General features: G+C 40.1%; 1 protein-coding gene across 1 annotated transcript in view; it reads right to left on the reverse strand.

Annotated features, from left to right (window-relative positions):
- LOC105488240 (plexin domain containing 2) overlaps positions 1-19,880 on the reverse strand; it is a 467,180-nt gene that overhangs the window by 274,607 nt on the left and 172,693 nt on the right. Inside the window, exon 3 of the mRNA XM_011752134.3 lies at positions 5,213-5,424. Coding sequence (XP_011750436.1) covers positions 5,213-5,424 — 212 coding nt within the window. The remainder of the gene's footprint in view (positions 1-5,212; positions 5,425-19,880) is intronic.

Consider the following 19,880-nt stretch of genomic DNA (forward strand, 5'->3'; position numbering starts at 1 on the left):
ACACTGCTGAAGCTCTCTCCATCCCGTGAGGTGCTATCCTTGCTACAAGAGCTTCTTGCCAGATAATGGGAAGGTGGCCAGCTTCCAGGGGAAGATGCTTGCCCTGCTCATTTACACATGTGTCCCTGAAGTTGTGGAATTCAGTGAAGGCCACTCCAACAAGGCCAAGTCATGAATGGAATCCAATCCTGCCTGAAAGCCCTGTAAACCTTTATATTCCCAAAATAATTATACAAAGTGGCACATCCAGTGACTGTTTCAGGACACCTCATTTTTAATACCTACACATCAGCAGAAGGTACTTTACTTCTCATCTGGCTAAGTGGTTATATGTCCATATGAATGAACAGAGGAAATAGAAGAAGAAAAGTCTCACAGAAATCAACATTCAGATCAATAGTGGCATTTGCCATCTGTTGGGTTCCTGCTTATTCAACAGGATATACACTTGGCTTCTAGAGATTGTATATGTTCATGGGAAGAATATTAGAAAATGAAAACAATGACAACAACAAAACCTTAACTGGAAGAATTACTTAACTGGGATACCAAGTTTTATAATCCTTCCATTATCTGTTCTTGTGAAGAGCCAGAAAAAATACTGTCACCAAGTACCAAGTGAAGAGAATAACAGCCTTTGTGTCAAAACAGTAAACATGCGATTGTCTCGTTTTGGTTTGGGATTTTTGTTGTTGTTGCTGTTCTGTTTAAGTGAAAGTAGAATATAAAGTCTAGGCAATGAAAAAAATGAGGAGAACATCTGAGGAACACCGTTCTGGGTGGTTCTTGTCTCACTGTGATGCACAGAATTTTCACAGCCACTACTGCAGCCAGGGCTGCAAGACAAAATAATTCTCATCCCTGAAACCGACTTCGAAAGCATCTAAAGGAAAAAAGCACACAGAACTTTTTCTAGCTTATTGTTTTTGTTTAGCAATATAAACCAAAACGAGAAGTGAGATCTTGTAACAATGCCAGGCACAGAGTATTCACTTTATAACCATTTGGTTCCTTTCTTTCTTATTTCTGTTGAACAATTAGGCAAAACTATTTCCAAAAGAGATGCAACCGTGTTCACAATTACCTTTTTTACCTTTTTTTTTTTTTTTTTTTTTAGACTTAGTCTCGCTCTGTCGCCCAGGTTGGAGTGCAGTGGTGGGATCTCGGCTCACCGCAACCTTCACCACCCAGGCTCATGCAATTCTCATGCCTCAGCCTCCTGAGTAGCTGGGATTACAGGCGCTCGCCAGCACACCTGGCTAATTTTTGTACTTTTGGTAGAGATGAGGTTTCACCATATTGGCCAGGCTGATCTCAAACTCCTGACCTCAGGCTATCCGCCTGCCTCGGCCTCCCAAAGTGCTGGGATTACAGGTGTGAGCCACCGTGCCTGGCCCACAAACACCATTTCAAGGGCCAGGATAAGTAAACCTTTCTGATATGGTTTGTATATTTGCCCCTTCCAAATCTCATTTGGAAATGTAATCCCAGTGTTGGAGGTGGGGCCTGGTGGAGGTGTCTGAATCATGAGGGCAGATCCCTCATGAATGGCTTAGTGCCATCCCCTTGGTGATGAGTGAGTTCAGGAGAGATCTGGTTGTTTGAAAATGTGCAGCACTGTGCCCCTCGCTCTCTCTTGTTCCTGCTCTCATCGTGTGACATGCCTGCTCCTGCTTTGCCTCCTGCCATGGTTGAAACCTTCCTGAGTCCACACCAGAGGCCAAGCAGATGCTGGAGCCATGCTTCCTGTATGGCCTACAGAACCGTGAGTTAAATCAACCTCTTCTCTTTATAAATGACCCAGTCTCGGTATTTCTTTATAGGAAGGCAAAAATGGCCTAGTACACTTTCCAAACTTTCAGAGGTAGATTTTTGTTTCCAAAACTAGTGGCAGTGCCAATGAGTTACTTGGGGAGCTTTAGATCCCAGTAATCTCCATCAATCCCCAGAACTCCATCAAAATAAGTGAATCTTGAAATAAAGGCAGTGTTCTTAGTATGCAACTCTAGCTTTAAGACAAGTCTTTTTCCAGCCAGACTGAAACCCCACAATTACCCTCATATGGATACCCAGGGGCTGCCACTGTTCAAAATCACTACATAATTCAAGTGCCATTTGTCTTTCCTTTTGCTAGAAAGAGCAACATCAAGTCTAAAGGATCAACCTTGTGAGCCTGGCAAAGCCTGCATTTGAATACCAGCTGGGTTTGAATACTCATTAATGGGAAGCCTTGGAAAATACTAAAACCTAAATCTGAAATTGCCCTCGTGTAAAAGAATCATTGAAATTGCCTAGAAAACATGGGGACACAAATCTCTCGAGACTGCTGTGAGGACCAAACAAGACAGCATCTACACAGCAGCTGGCAGATCTTAGCCCTGGGTGCGTACCCACCAAACAGTCCCCTGGGCCATCCTTCTGCCGTCTTCTTACTGATTCAAAACTACTGACACTTCGTGGTCTCCCTCTGTTAAGGTAGGAAGTGGAAAAATAGGCTGAATAACAAAATTAGGGCTACAGTAACCCCTGGGATTGTATTTGCAGGAGTGTTAATATATCCCCAATCAAAGAGATTCCTTATTTTATAAATGATTAAGAAAATTCAGCACCCCACAGGAGAGATCACAGAGTTCTTGGAATCTGTGTTCTCCTCTTTCTTTTTTAAAAAAATTTTAAAATCTTTACCTACTTAGGGGGTACTGGTGCAGATTTTGTGCATTTCGTCATGGTAAAGTCTGGGCTTTTAGCCGAATAGTGATGTGTTGTTCCCTTTCAATATCCATCGAGTCCTAGTTCTGGGCAGAGAGTATACACCTCTGCTTCTATTCAGTTCTCCTTTCTTGACACTACACCCCAGCTAAAGAGTGGCAATTATGTTGCCTACCCCAAGTTGCTATGACATCATCATTGCCAAAATAGCAGGTCACTCTGCAGGAGTCAGAATATCCTCTTAGAGACAGACATAAGAAGACTTCTGCTCCTGACACGTCAACCATTGCCTGGTAAGGGACCTGGCTGGGGCTGCCTGCGAACACCATAGCTGCATAATAGCTAATGCCATGGAGCGGGGTTCGAGAAATTGCTGTCTTTTTCCAATATACTGAATCCCCACAGCCTAGGCTTCAGATCTTCTGAAGATTTCTCTCAATATGAGGGAACAAAATGATGCCTTGATACTATTTGCAGGACTAGGTAGTATCTGCTTCAGGAAGCTGAGTTCTTTTTCTTAAATAATGAGTATTTCAGGGACTGTGGTGCAGTAAAAAGGATGCTGCCTGGTTCTTAAAAATCATAAGCCTGTCAGCTCAGAGAAAGTAGGAACTGAAACTTCAGGTTGAGAGAGAACGTACCAGCAGACAATGAGCAGACCATACGTGACAATAGAACGCTGATGCAACCTCTCCAGCAGCCAGTTCAGGAAGCCACAACACAGCCTTGGCAGTGGTGAGCCCGGAAAGGTCAGGACTTCCTTAGTAACTGAGAGCTTCTCTATTTCTTTGTCTTCATATCTCTCTCAGGACCATTAAAAGCCAAAGATGTTCCTCAAACTAGTAACATAAGATGCTGTTTCTTGCCAGGTGCGGTGGCTCACGCCTTTAATCCAAGCACTTTAGGAGGGCGAGGCAGGTGGATCACTTGAGGTCAGGAGTTCAAGACCAGCCTGGCCAACATGGTGAAACCCTGTCTGTACTAAAAATACAAAAATTAGCTGGGTGTGGTGGTGCACACCTGTAATCACAGCTACTCAGGAGGCTAAGGTAGGAGAATGGCTTGAATCCAGGAGGCAGAGGTTGCAGTAAGCCGAGATCATGTCACTGCACTCCAGCCTGGGCGATAGAGCGAAACTCAGTCTCAAAACAAACAAACAAACATGCTGTTTCTAATTAGCTCACCTCCAGGTTTGCCATGCCAACAACCTCCAATCAGAGTGCATCTGAACCTTCTATTTTTCACTAAAAGCCTTCCCACTCCCCAACCTGCCTTTACATCTCTGCTGAAAACAAGTGATGGCAGCCGAAGCGGTGCCCGAGCAAACTGGATAAATCACCTCTGCTTGTTCTCAGTTGGGTGGTCTTCGCTTTTTACCAGTTTACTTGCTTGTTTCTGTTGGACCTAGTTTACAAACAAGGTCGTATTTTGTGATTTGCAGTGCTAAGGACTACAGAAACTTGAGAAATGTAACACCACCTTTGAGGCCTTCGAGCAACCTTCAAATGTGCCTAAAATGCACCCTCTGCACATGTCTGTACTTTGCAAACTGTTCTCTGACCATTCTCCTCCCTCCACTTCATAGCTGCAACCATAATAAAGAATAACTCAGTCAGAGAGACCAATCATTCCAGTTTGTCCAGAACTCTTCCGTATTTAACACTGGAAGCCGTCCTACGTTCCAGAAAACCTCTTGGCCACGAGCAAACTGGAACCAGCGGTCACCCTATGAGACAGTCCTGGAGATGTCATTCTACACCTCAGCCGCTGCAGAGGAAATTGACTCTGCCTGGCATGCCCCTCCCTCTTCCCATCAACAGGTCATCAATTAGGTGAACTCCTCTCAATCTGTCAAGCCCCAACTAAATGCCCAGTTCTAGGCTAAGCCTCTTTGGCAGCACCCCAACTCTCAATCCCAAGCAGTTTCCTCACACTCTCCTTCATGCCACACTACAGCCTGCATACTTTCATTGTACATATCACATGGCACTGGGATGATTTGCTTATGGCACTTAGATGCTCTTACACAGGGCCAAGAGAGGTGGCACATGCTTGTAATCCCAGAGCTTTGGGAGGCCTTCGTGGGTGGATCACCTAAGGTCAGGAGTTCTAGACCAGCCTGGCCAACGTGGTGAAATGCCATCTCTACTAAAAATACAAAAAATAGCTGAGCGTGGTGGCACGTGCCTGTAGTCCCAGCTACTTAGGAGGCTGAGGCAGAAGAATTGCTTGAACCCAGGAAGCAGAGGTTGCAGTGAGCTGAGATCGTGCCACTGCACTCCAGCCTGTGTGACAGAGTGAGACTTCGTCTCAAAAATAAATAAATAAATAAAGATGCTCTTACACAATGAATTCCTTGAGAGCAGGCGCAGTATTGTTGCCGCACTGCTCACTGTCATCAAGTTCTAGACTGAGATGAAGGGACAACTTATGTAATAAAAGTTGGGCACCTACATGAAATATATTCACCAATCCATTTCAGTTACCGAGACTATTTATCTACCTCAATCTGGGTATTGTTGTCCTGCCCATCGTCCAGTAGCAGGTCTGTGAAGCTTCTGGGCTCAGGAGAGTCTTGGCTGACGCTTGCTCGGTTCGTGTCTACCGCCTTGAGAAAGTCCAAGTTTCTTTTCCACCTGTGGCTGTATGCATGGGAATCGATTTCCACCTCCTCCTCTGCGTGAGGGAAGGCCTGAGCAAATCCATACTGCCAATCTGTTTGAAAAAGAAAGAAAATGTGTTACCACTCATTATGTGTACCATACATGCACGTGCTGTCGGCTCGAGAAGAAAAAATAATTCTGTGAGGCACGAGAATAGGAAACTAACTTACAAGGCTTAAATCTGTTTACTTGTGACATCTTGAGCTGGTACGAACATCTCTGATTGGAATGCAATTGCAGGAAACACCAGGAGTTGTGACAGTGGTTAATGGGCAGATCTTGCAGAGTTTTTAAAAACAGATGTGCTGCCCTGAAGCAATGCATTTTTATTCCCTTCCCTCGCCCCCTCCACATGCACACTTCATAAACATTCTCTAGCTGTTCTGAAAAAGCAAGCTAGAATCCAAAGGGATGAAACCAAGTGACTGTCAGATTATTTTGAAAATAAAAATCAGACCTCGTTAACTTGTAAGCTTATATTTATTTCACTTGCATTACGCTGGACAGCAAAGAGACACCAATGTATATGAACGGGTTAAATAATACATGAGATTGTCTTCACGTAAATGGGCGAAACTCCCTTGTAGCTTACAAGCCAGTCTTGGTTCATTGCCTGACCCATTTAATAAGTAAGACCCTCAGGAGTCATCACTGCACTTTTGTTCATTTGCGCCGTTCTCACCTTGAAATCTTGTCAGGGTCTAAAGGATGACAGTGATGGGCACTTATAGAAATGGATGGGAAGGTAAGGAGATCAAATCACAAAGGCATTTTAAAGCTGTCTGCAGGGACTGGCCTTGCTGACCCAGCTTATCCTGCTACTCCAGGAGGAAAAAATGAGATTTAATCATTACTCCCCATCTTTCATTTCGGTAGGTCAGTAGGGGAAGGCGTGCCACAAGTATTGGAAATTCAGTTTCTGAACAAGAACAGCCTTCTTCTCCCCAACTATTACTAAAAGATATGAATGGACGGGTTTTAGAACTGGCAAGATATGGATTCAAAAAGGGAGAAGAAATTTAATTATAGCCATTATGTTCCCCTTGGTTCAATAACATTCTAAGAAACCAAAATGTATTTAATACAGCTTATAATACAATGATTCAACTACTTAGAACTCTAATAACTAACTTAAGGTTACCACTACCAATCACAGGCATAATTACCTAAACTTTTCAACTCAGAAAAGTGCTACTAATTCTTCTAGACAGACAGGATATTATTTGGTTTCACAGTAAACTTAAAAGATCTCTTATTGTCTGACATTTTGGTGCATAGAACCCAGAGAGAAACACTACCATGATGTCTGCCATCTAGACCTTTCCTTGAACTCCTAGAATGTTAGAGCTCAAAAGGACCACAGAGACCAAAGTAGCCAAAACTCCACAGGGAGAAACCCAAGAGCAAGAGAAATGTAGCATTGTGTTCATTTTATTGAATTGCTGTAGGCTTTAAAAAAAATTCATGTACATAAAGGGCTGAGTGTGGACACCCTCCTGCCCTCCACACAATGTGTAATAAGCACATCTAAGCAGTATTGTCATCATCACTGTAGAAAATATCTCTTTTTGTAATACTGTTGTCCCTACTAGCCATTGGATAGTACTCAAAATGTGTTTATTGACTGACTGAATGAGTGGATGAATGAACTGTTGACAGTCTTTCTGGAACAAGCATCATCGGACCAGGCAAAATTAAGTAGTGAAAAAACTACTGTGCAAGGAAGAATCCAGGACTCTTGGGCTGGAATTCTTTCCAGTAGATTTGCTGGTTGTATGATCCGGCATAATTCTAAAAAGTCTCAGTGCTTTTGTTACCCTATATTTTAAATGGGAATGAAAATATCCTGCCTGCAAAAGCAGACAGCTTTTCTGGAGAATGTGTCAGGCTCTAAGACCTATGGTTTTAGGCAAAGCTGCACAAAGCAATTTTACGTGCTTTATTTCTATATCCTGCTTAATAACCAAAAATATATGAGGCAGTTTATAATCCAGGTAAGCAATACAACTTTATGACAACCAGATAAGACCTCCTAGCACAACACTTAGGTCAATGTCAGATACCTGCGTTTTCCTTGCACTTGCTATAGTAGCTCTTAGCAAGTTACACCCCTGACGTAGCTATGCAAACACAAAGAGTCACGTAGGAACCGCTGAAAACCCATGCAAGATCCGTGTTAGAATGTCAACCTAGATAAGAAATGGTAGCAAACATCATGCAGAGAATAGATGAAACGATTCCAGATAAAAAATGGTATTTTAAAAACATACACACTAAGGGAATGGTGTCAACCAGAGGCATATCAGTCTTCCAAAATGTAAATCAGAAAAAAGAAACACCTACAACATCAAAGGATTTGTCTTTATTAAAATCTTCAAAACAGAATTTCAAAGCAGCTCTTGGTTTCTTTTAAATAAGTGTTACTTCTTCCTCCTTGATATTATTTTTTACCATTTTTAAGATATTTATAACATAGGACAAAACAGAACTTTCTGGAATAGCCATTAGCACCCTCCCTCCCCTTTTAAATTAGCTTCTGGGATCCTGGCACAGAACAGAAAGTAAATGGAATGCCTAACACTGGGGAGCCTTCTGCATGGGATTCTACTTCTCAACTTCCTCAGATTTGCTTTCCTATTTTAGTTCCTGCCTTCCTTCTCTAGAGAACAAATGAAAAGGAACTCCAAAACTTAGAAACGATGAAGTCTCCATTTCCCACTTAAGTTGAAATTTGAGAAGTCTGATGAATGTGTCAAACTCTTGTTTTTGTAGTGAACATTCAAGCTCATCCTTTAGTAAGATTATTAGGAAACAGTAAATTTAGCAGACAGGTAGGAGACAAGCATATATCCTTACTCTAGCACTTACAAGGTTTGGTCTCTAGACAGCGGGGGTTTGATTTTTTATCCCATTGTTTAGCAGCATTTTATGATTTTGTATCTCTCCCTTGCTGTCACCACTGACAGCTATTACAGTCAAATGTTGACAAACCTCCATCTCTGTGCCTCCTAGAATTTGCTACCTCAAACTTGGAAAACAGATCACTTGCTTGCTCTAATTGTGTTTGCAAAGAGTAAACAGGATCTCAGGAAAAACCTGAGGGGTTTTCTAATGAGAACATTTGTGAGCTTTAGGGCCTGGCGTCCATGAATATCCATTTGGTTGCTTCTTTTGGTTGGCATTTTAAACCTAATTATTTCTCTCTGGTTATGTCATGAATAAACAAGGCTACCTGGTCGTGCATAGAGGAAATCCTATTATGTGTTCATAATTCGGTAGTACATGGCTCATCAAGACTGAAAAGTATGAAACTGAGTTAGATTTTGATCCCACTTCTAAATGATTTTTAGAGAAGATAAAACAAGTCAAAATGGATGTTTTACAGAATAAAGACAGGATAATTGGAAAAATCACAGCTTCATTATCTATATTGTAAATTACTCCTATGCATTTCACAGACTTTCAAACTCATACAAAATATTTTAAATTACTCTTTAAATCAGCACCAAAACAAATTACTCAGAAGCAAGATGAAGGAATATATGTGACATACTTTTTCCCTTTCCAGCTGTAGTAAAAACAAAAGCAATAGGAGGGATCTTTGAAGAGTCTGGCTGAACAGATTGTTTGTTTCCTGTCTACTGTATGTTAAGTAAACACTGATGGAAAAACCTTCAATGATCATTTCCCCCAACATATTTGGCTATAGTCATTAATCACACAGCTCATGGAAACACTAAACGCACCTCTTGATTCCCATTGGAATATAAGAAGAGGAAGCTTTGAAAACACATTTCTGTAAATACAATTGACCTTAACACATTCTTAAGATATTTTATTTGATCTTAATAGCAGATAAACTATTATAATACAGAGTTCTTCATTGTTTTTCCAATAAACATTATTAGGAAACCCCACAGTGTTCAGTTAATCTGAAAGTAGAACAGGAAATTCATGTGTATCCTCATATTATACTTTGCAAACCTTGCAGGTCTCTCTTTTGTCATCATATACTATAATATAACATAAAAGCAAAAGGGAAGAAAGCGGTGCTTGGAAGGGTATATTTCTGTATTATACTAATGATTTTATTAAAATATCTTGCATTTAACTGACAGTTATTTCCTGAAAACATCTGAACATTTTTTGAGTTTTACATACAAAGCACACACGTAATACATGTGAAACAACCAAAAAGTAACTGCATAAATTGACATGCATCTTACGTCATTAGGATCCATCTTTACTGCACCTTTTGACAAACACTTTGACCTGCACTTTTGAAGTGAAGCAAATCACTACTGTGAATCCTCTGAAACATTCAGAGTGTTCACTGAAAGCAGATTGGCTGGATAGATGCATCTGGGACTAGATGAAAATATTTGGCTGAGACAGACTGCCATATGTCTTTGCATCTCAATTCACTGCAGAACCAAAGATAAAATTCTATAGAAAATAGCTATATCCTTAGGTATGTCGATAAACTGGACTACCCCAGCTTTGAAGTTTTAACTGGCAGCATTACAGACTAAGGTAGCTACAGAAGATAAAGTTTTCAGCATGCTTGGTCCAGAGATACTAAGGAGTTGAATGGGACCTAGACACCCTATTTTATTAAAGCTCTGAGGAAGACTTTTGTGTCTCCTAGGTTGAAGTTTGCCTCATATTCTATTCCCACCATAGGTGCTGATATGGCTTGACTGTGTCCCCACCCAAATGTCATCTTGAATTCCCATGTGTTGTGGGAGGGTCTGAGTGGGAGATCATTGAATCATGGGGGCGGGTCTTTCCCGTGCTGTTCTAGTGATAGTGAATAAGTCTCACAAGATCTGATGGTTCTGTAAGGGGAGTTTCCCTGCACAACCTCTCTCTGCCTGCTGCCCACCATGTAAGATGTGACTTGCTCCTCCTCGCCTTCCCCCATGATTGTGAGGCCTCCCCAGCCACATGGGACTGTAAGTCCATTAAACCCCCTTTTCCTGTATAAATTACCCCATTTCAGGTAAGTCTTTATTAGCATGGTGAAAATGGACTAATACAGGTGCCTCAGGTCACATTTCCATCATCTTTTGTCTCCTGGCTTCCTAGCCTGTTTGTTTATTTGTTTGTTTTAGAGACAGAGTCTTGCTCTGTCACCTGGGCTTTAAGTGCAATGGCATGATCATAGCTCACTATAGCCTCAGATCCCTGGGCTCAAGTGATCTTCCCACCTCAGCCTCCTGAGTAGCTAGAATTACAGGTGCACACCACCATGCCCAGCTAATTTTTAATTTTATTTTCTGTAGAGATGGGGTCTTGCTTTGTAGCCCAGGTTGGCCTCAAACCCCTGGCCTTGAGTGATCCCTCAGCCTCAACCTTCCAAAAATGCTGTGATTACAGGCATGGGCCTCCATGCCTGGCTAATTTTTAATTTTATTTTTTGTAGAGATGGGGGGTCTCATTTTGTTGCCCAGGCTGGTCTTAAACTCTTGGCCCCAAGCAATTCTCCCACCTTGGCCTCCCAAAGTGCTGGGATTATAGAAGTGAACCACCATGCCCAGCCCTATCTAGTGTTATGTTGTCAAATTCTTCCTTTTCCAATCTTTTGTCCACTTGCTACCAGAGGCACCTTTCAAATTTTTCACTTCACTTTTCTGACAAGCCTCGAGTGACTCCTTATATCCACTCAACTACAAGACACTCCATCCTTTTGTTCCAGCTACTTTCCTATCTCCTCCTTCTCCCCATCATGCCTATGCTCCCACCACACGGAATTTAGTAATCTCTTTACCTACAATTAATATAGGTACTGTTGCATGGATGAAAGCCTTTACCTTACCCCAAGACTTTGGGAAAACTGATAACTCCTTCAAGATTCAGCTCAATATTGTCTGTTTAAATGAACTTCCCTTGAATCCCCCAGGCTGGGTTAATTGAGTTTTCTTCTATAATCCAGTAACTCCTTTGCCTGACTCCTTCAACACTCTTATGTCTACCACCACTGGAATGTGAGACTGTGCAGAGGAGAGTTAACACAGTAGGCATGAGATTGCTATCCTTAGAAAGTGCTATTTGCAAGGCTGGCCCATGGCTGGCATCTGGAAATTTAGATTTAGGGAGGGTTCCCGTCATTCCCTAACTGCTAAAACTGGCTCACAGTGCCTAAACCGGGCAAACAGTAGGATTTATGCTGAACACCTTTTTCCTTCTGGGAGTCTGGAATTTTGCTACATGCTAGACAAAAGGTAGCTTACATGACCAGCCCACAGTAAGACCTTGGGACGGAGTTTTTAATGAACTTCTGGGATAGACGATATTTCACACTGTGAACGTGTTATAACAATTCATTGCTGAAAACTTAAAATGCATACCATGTGTGTGGAAAGGACTCTTGGAAACTTGGCCCTGGTTTCCCTGGACATTGACTGCCCCATGTGCCTTTTCCCTGTACCAATTTTGCTTTGTCTCCTTTTGCTGTAATAAATCATAACCACGAGCATGACTATAGGATGAGTCTTGTGAATCCCACCAGCAAATCTCCAAAGCTGGGGTAGTCTTGAGGACCACGGATACAGAGATGTCTCAAAATAGAGACTCTAGCTTATTTATATTTTTTGTCCCATCAATACAAGCATGGACATTGGCATATAATAGGTATCCAAAGTTTTTTTTTTTTTTTTTTTTTTTTTGAGGCCGAGTCTCGCTCTGTCGCCCAGGCTGGAGTGCAGTGGCGCGATCTCGGCTCACTGCAAGCTCCGCCTCCCGGGTTCCCGCCATTCTCCTGCCTCAGCCTCCCGAGTAGCTGGGACTACAGGCGCCGCCACCACGCCCGGCTAATTTTTTTGTATTTTTAGTGGAGACGGGGTTTCATTGTGTTAGCCAGGATGGTCTCGATCTCCTGACCTCGTGATCCGCCCGTCTCGGCCTCCCAAAGTGCTGGGATTACAGGCTTGAGCCACCGCGCCCGGCCCAAAGTTTTTAAATAAAAATTCAATGAGGCCTGGTGCGGTGGGTTATGCCTGTAATCCCAGCATTTTGGGAGCCGAGGTGGGTGGATCACCTGAGGTCGGGAGCTCAAGACCAGGCCGGCTAACATGGTGAAACCCTGTCTCTACTAAAAATACAAAAAATTAGCTGGGCATAGTAGCATATGCCTGTAGTCCCAGCTACTGGGGGGCTGAGGCAGGAGAATTACTTGAACATGGAAGGCGGAGGTTGCAGTGAGCCAAGATTGTGCCATTGCACTCCAGCCTGGGTAACAGAGTGAGACTCTGTCTCAAAAAAAAAAAAAAAAAAAAAAAAAAAATCAACAAATGAATGATTAACCAGGTTAACAACTGATCTGAGATGGTGTCTTAACAGTTTATGTATGAAACCTCTTGTCTAACTTATTAAGATTTTAGACTGAGTGCAGTGGCTTATGCCTTTAATCCCAGCACTTTGGGAGGTTGAAGCAAGCAGATTGATTGAGACCAGGAGATGGAGACCTGCCTGGGTAACACAGCAAAACCCCATCTCCACTATAACTGCAAAATTTAGTAAATTTTAGTGAAAAACATTTGGGTATGGTGGTGTGTGCCTGCAGTCCCAGCTACTTGGGAGGCTGAGGTTGGGGGATCGCTTGAGCCCAGGAGGCCAAGGCTGCAGTGAGCCGTGATGGCACTACTGCATTCCAACCTTCCAGCCTGGGTGACAGCAAGAAGTGGTCTCAAAAAAAAAGAATGTAATCATGTTCCCGAGTAGTCAGAGAAAACGGTAGAAAAAAAAAAGAATACAATGGGAAACAACCTGTAAAAGCTTCTAGTTAACCAAGATGATCTTAACCCCACAATAGCTCACTGGCCAGTTGGGTAATGTTTAGCTACACTTATGATTGCAGTTCATCATCTCTGTTCTTTGTGGTTAATGAAATCAGTAAGAAATACAACACATGTCTTTGGAGAATGTGGTCATGGCCCAGTGAGGGTGAAGGCTATGAACTAGATGAAAAAAAGAACAATTTTAAGTTAAAACTAGAAAATGAGCAGAGAATGACCCTGGAAGTTCGAGGCATAAGGGTTCAATCTCTGAGGCAGCAGATAATTAGAACCATGCAGGCCTATGACCAAGATGCAAGTGCCCTGCACATTCCCTATTCTCTGTCCTTACCCTTCTCTGCCTTTGAAGTCATTGCAGGCATTTGGGCCATTGTAGGGTATTGTTTTGGTGAAAAACATTTGGCAATTTAAAAATATATATATATATAAAACGAAACAGAATAGGAAAATACAATTAAGCAGGCACTCAATCCAAAATACACACTTGGCCAGGCACTGTGGCTCATGCCTGTAATCCCAGCACTTTGGGAGGCCAAGGTGGGTGGATCACCTGAGGTCAGGAGTTTGAGACCAGCCTGGCCAACATGGTGAAAGCCAGTCTCTATTAAAATACGAAACTTGGGTGAGGTGGCATGTGTCTGTAATCCCAGCTACTTGGGAGGCTGAGGCAGGAGAATCCCTTGAACCTGGGAGGCAGAGGTTGCAGTGAGCTGAGATCGCACCACCACACTCCAGTCATGGATACAGTGAGATTCCATTTCAAAAATAAATAAATAAATAAATAAATAAATAAATACATAAAACAATAAAACAAAAATACACACTTAACTAATTTACACTTTTAAATTGTAATGGTTTATGATTTTACTATTACATAAAAGAGTAAAGAGACATTGTAATTTTATGTGTAATGATTATATATTATCCTATGGAACATAAAAAGCATGCCAAGCCTAATGAGCCATCATTAATAAAATGTAAGACAACTCTAAGGTATTGCTACATCTTTACTAAAGTATTAAAAATAAATAGAATAAAACTATTAATAGTTATAAAACAAAGCTGTTTTACACATTGCTTCTAATGATAGGTTAATAATGATAACAATAACCCTCATTTAGGGTTAGTAATTGGCTTGGGCTTGGCATGAATTGTTATCCCATTTTACATATGAGGGAATTGACGTATGTGAGAGGTACTGTGATGGTTCTGGGAGGCAGCCAGAGCCGAGTCGTGAGGCTGGGTCTTAATTCCTGTCTAATCTGCCTCTGATTAATCATTCAGAGGATCAGTTTAGCAATCTGTCACAAAGCCTAGTGATATAACACAAGAAAACAATCAAAGGAGAAAAAATAATCTAGGCCAAGTGTGCTATTTAAAACAGCAAAAATCTGTAAACAATTCAGCATGGAAAAGCAAATAAGAAATAGGATATCCCATCATGTTGATTCTGTTAATAGAAGCAAATGAAATGTTGTTAAGATAAAAACAAAGCAGAAAGTAATAGCACAGTAATATTGGTTATTGTTTCCTATTATATCTTGAAATATTTGGGAAGTACTTTAAAACAATTAATCTTTGCATTAATTGAGGGTTTTCTATTAACTATCTAGTAGGAATTTAAAAGAAAAATTCAAGACGATTTTAGCATTTGTTATACTGTGATGATGATAACCTCTTATCTTATAATAAAAGGAAAATGATCAAAGAACTCAGAGTGTCCACTGAATTTTCATATAAAATCTGTGTGATTTATTTAAGGAATAGGCTTCTTTACACTGGAGCCATAATCCACAGATAACCTATGAATAGAAAAAGAGCATTTAATTAAATCTGAAAATCTATTTTGTAATAAGATTCTTGTGATTTTTCACAAAGAACATTGCATCGTAAACCCAGAAACCACATAAAATGTTTAGGATGTAACCTCCCACCACTGGTAAAATGAGAGGGTGCAGCTTTATGGCCATATGGTCCTTCCCACCTATAAAAGTCTCCTATTCTACGGTTTAGCTAAGTATCTTGTTTGTGTACTTAAGGCTATTTGGGGTCATATATTAAACATTCTACATTCATTTTCAAGTTTTCTATTTGTGAAATTCATGTATTATGATAATACATGATATTATGATGCATGATAATAATTTGTGAAAATTCATGTATTATGATAGCTTAGTGGTTCCAGAGCACAACAATCAACTAAAACCACTTGGTAAAACACTTTCACACTGCTATTCACCTTTAGTCATCTCACACTGCTCTTGTTTCCTATATTTAGCTAATTTTATAATGAGGGCTCCAAACTAACAGCTAAGTCCCACCACATGAAAAGTTTGAGTTCGCCAACCAGGGGAGATGGAAAATTCTGTAAACAAGGACCAATCATGGCCAATAGCCTCACTCTGGAAAATATGAAATGACTGAGGCAGAAGAGGTCAGATGTAATCAATTGTCTTAATGGTACTCAGTGTGAGAGATGATCTGCAAATGTCTAGGGTCCAAATCACTGAGGGCCTTCTACTAAATTCAGGCTTTCAGACGTCTGATAGACTCAATCTCATTCCATATTGTCATAACACTATATTCAGTTTATGGGGTCGAAATCCGTAATGGTGCAACATTGAGCCCAGGCTGACTTACTCAATGACCACAGACAACAGCCAATAGATGTACCTCTGTCTGATTGTGTTTTATAAATTGCATATGATTTAAATCAGATAAATCATACCATTATCATCAACTTACCCAGTTCCCATTCTAATTAATTCAAGCTACTATTGGGGTGAAATATTTTGATATGAAAATCTTGTTTCTCTAGGTAAACGTATGATTTTGAGTTAAAAAAAAATCACTTTTCATTTAGCCTCTTTCCTCAAAATGGTAGAACTTTAAGCCAAAAAAAAGGGAAAATGATGAGAAATAGAAATTTCAACATCAGTATAAATTTAACAAATATTGGATATTCACAAACTGAATCATACTTTTTTTTTTTGAGACAGAGTATCAGTCTTGTTGCCCAGGCTAGAGTGCAATGGCAGGATCTCAGCTCACTGCAACCTCCGCCTCCCAGGTTGAAGCAATTCTCCTACCTCAGCCTCCCAAGTAGCTGGGATTACAGGCATGTGCTACCACGCCCGACTAATTTGGTATTTTTAGTGGAGTTGGGGGTTTCTCCATGTTGGTCAGGCTGGTCTCGAACTCCCGACCTCAGGTGATCCGCTGGCCTCAGCCTCCCAAAGTACTGGAATTACAGGCATGAGCCCCCATGCATGGCCTGAATCATACTTTCAATACTATTTCACTCCACTGAATTTAGCAAGATCTTTTTCACTTTTTTTGGGAATAAAACATTTAAATTTGGATATCAACTACTATTCATCCAACTAGCAGTTTTGAAATAAGTACCCAAGAATTTCTAAAATGCTATGAATGTCTGAATCCTGACATTACTTTCCTAAATAACTTTCCCTAATTAAATTGCATGATTGCATATATTTACACTGATTACATAATTTAACTAACATTGTAAATAATCCACAATCAACAAAACTATATTAAGAAAAGAAATCGAGACAGTAAAAACTATACTAAAATTAGATTTCCAGTTTTGTGATATATTCCTTAAACATACAAACAACCAGTTAAGAATCAAGCACTAAAATGAGATAGAAACTCACATTTCAGAAGTAATTTATCACCCACCTGTACATGAGTTGCGCTCTGACACTTTTAGAATCCAATGGCTTCTTTTTTCCTTTATTTTTGAATTACATTTTTATAAAAGGTTTTCATAACTCACAAAAGCAAATTCTAGATAAAGTAGAAGACTCTGCTTTAAGTAGTTGTTAAAATATATATTTAGAATAAATTCCTTCTAAGGGTGTGGCCTACTTTAGTGTAAGACTAAGAAAAATACCTGAATTTCATAAAATAATTGAAAAACCATGTCTTTCATATAGGACAACAAATTCTTGCCAGGATTTTGCTAAAAATTATGTTTGATAGATAGCCACTAACGCTCAGGACAAAGTAATAAGAGAGAAATCATGTTCTTTATTTTATAAATAAGCAACACCTGAAGAATATGGACTTAACATGGTCCAGTTCAAAAAGTCATTAAGTGATGAATTTCATTGTATAAATAAAAAAAAAAATCCTTACAGTAAAGTAAGCATGACCTCATTCGAATTAAAAACATTGGCCAGGTGCGGTGGCTCACACCTGTAATCCCAGCACTTTGGGAGACTGAGTCGGGCGGATCACAAGGTCAGGAGTTTGAGACCAGTCTGGCCAACATGGTGAAACCTCGTTTCTACTAAAAATACAAATAATTAGCCGGGCGTGGTGGTGAATGCCTGTAATCACAGCTACCTGGGAGGCTGAGGCAGGAGAATTGCTTAAACCCGGGGGATGGAGGTTGCAGTGAGCCAAGATCATGTCACTGCACCCCAACCTGGGTGTCAGAGCAAGACTCCATCTCAAAAAAAAAATTCACATAAGTAAATAACTTGAAGGGCTTTAAAAATTATTAAATTAAAATACTTTTTTAAAATATAAAAAATAAATCATTAAAAAGGAAATAAGAAAACAATTAAAATATTATTCTGTCCTGGATGCAGGGCTCAGAGTTATCACCTTAATGAATATCCTTCCAGAATATTTCTCTGCAAGCCTGCACATGTCTTCAAACATACAAGTGTGCATGTGTGTACATATATGTGTGTCCATATATGCATATAACTTGATTTCAGCATTACATAATAAATATCCTTCCATGTTATTGACTGTATATAATATTTAATGGACAATTTGTGCCTACCATAAACTATTCCTGAATAGTTAAAATTTTAATTTGATACTAGAGGCTATATTTTTGTGAACAACTGCAATTCTTTGCTCAGAAACAATTTCTGAGTAGAAACTGTGCACTAATGCTCTCAGCCTGTATCAGTTTACGCACTCACCAGCAGGACATGATAGCATACCACGTTTTATAGGGCAAGTTCCAAAACATACTTTACAAACTTTTGCTTTTAAAAAAACATTTACATTTTGTTAAGCATCTCCCAGATATTTTCTTATTACTCAGGCTAAACCATAGAAAACTGGATTTGTATTTTTAGCCACCTAAATATGGCATTATGCCAGACGCGGTGGCTCATGCCTGTAATCCCAGCATTTTGGGAGGCTGAGGCAAGAGACTCGCCTGAACCCGGGAGGCAGAGGTTGCATTGAGCCGAGATGGCGCCATTGCATTCCAGCCTGAGCAACAGAGACTCCATCTCAAAAAAAAAAAAAAAAAAAAAAAAAAGTGGCATTATTAACTTAATCTTAATTTGAAATTTTGCCAATATAAACATTTTAGATCTTATCAAATGATGGAAAAATCTTGGGCAGAAAATAACAATACTGAAAGCACTACAACATTTGATTTTGTCACTGTACAGTGAGAATATTAATATGTTTCATCTTTGCCAAATCATACAATTTTGGAGATAATATCATATACTAAATACTTCCTTTTTAATATGTCTATGGTATGGGTTGAAGAATGCTAGTCCTTGAATCCAGTATTAAGTAAATATTTAGTTTTGAAACTGGAGACCTAATCTTAAATATTATCTATCTTCAGTCTCTTCTCACGAATTATAGATAGTGATATTAAGAGGACTATTTGATTTTGAGAGTGAAGGTTAGATATAATTTCTCTAACCTACAAATGGTTAAGGAAAAAAAAAAGTATGAACTATAGCACAAAAAAATAGTAGGAAGTTGTCAGTTAACCCAAGAGACGTTCCCAATTTTGAAATATTATTAGAATATCTTAATCTTTCCTGGAAGCTACACATATCAGGTATTTTCCAATTCTGTATTTCCTTAGTTATCAGTTAGGCTTGCAAAGGCTTTCAAAATCATCGAGCTTCTAAAATTCTAATAAAAGGATAGTAAGCTCATGTGACATTACCCCAACAATGGTGATTATGTAAATGATGAACCTCCAGCCAAACCAAGGACAAAAGCACTACATTCATTCGTCACTAACAAAGGCTGGGAGAAGAAAAAGTGTAATTACTTGGTGGTAAGAGTCTAAATTTTAAACAAGATAGGGTAGGGGAAAGGGAATAGGGTATGAAATGTTAGTTATATATAAAATGGAAGTTAAATTAGGAACTTTTCCTGTCTTTTCTGTTAACAAAAATGTAAAATAAAAGCAAATAACATCGGCTGGGTGCAGTGGCTCACGCCTGTAATCCCAGCACTTTGGGAGACTGAGGCGGGCGGATCACGAGGTCAGGAGATCGAGACCATTCTGGCTAACACGGTGAAATCCCGTCTCTACTAAAAATACAAAAAATTAGCCGAGTGTGGTGGCAGGCACCTGTAGTCCCAGCTACTCGGGAGGCTGAGGCAGGAGAATGGCGAGAATCCGGGAGGCGGAGCTTGCAGTGAGCAGAGATTGGCCACTGTGCTCCAGGCTGGGCGATAGAGTGAGATTCCGTCTCGGAAAAAAATAAAATAAAATAACATCAACACTCAAAGAATCAACCTAGAGAAAAAAAGGATGGCAAGTGTACCTTAATATTTAAATTTCAAACCATTTACATCCAGATTTGCATGCATGACACTCTGGACTAAAGAAAGGGTATTAAGTCGGTACAAAAACATGTTCTGGGACGGCAGGATGCACGTGACCATGAAAATCTAGACAAAT

This window comes from Macaca nemestrina, chromosome 9, assembly GCF_043159975.1.
Source record: "Macaca nemestrina isolate mMacNem1 chromosome 9, mMacNem.hap1, whole genome shotgun sequence".
Taxonomy (NCBI): Eukaryota; Metazoa; Chordata; class Mammalia; order Primates; family Cercopithecidae; genus Macaca; species Macaca nemestrina.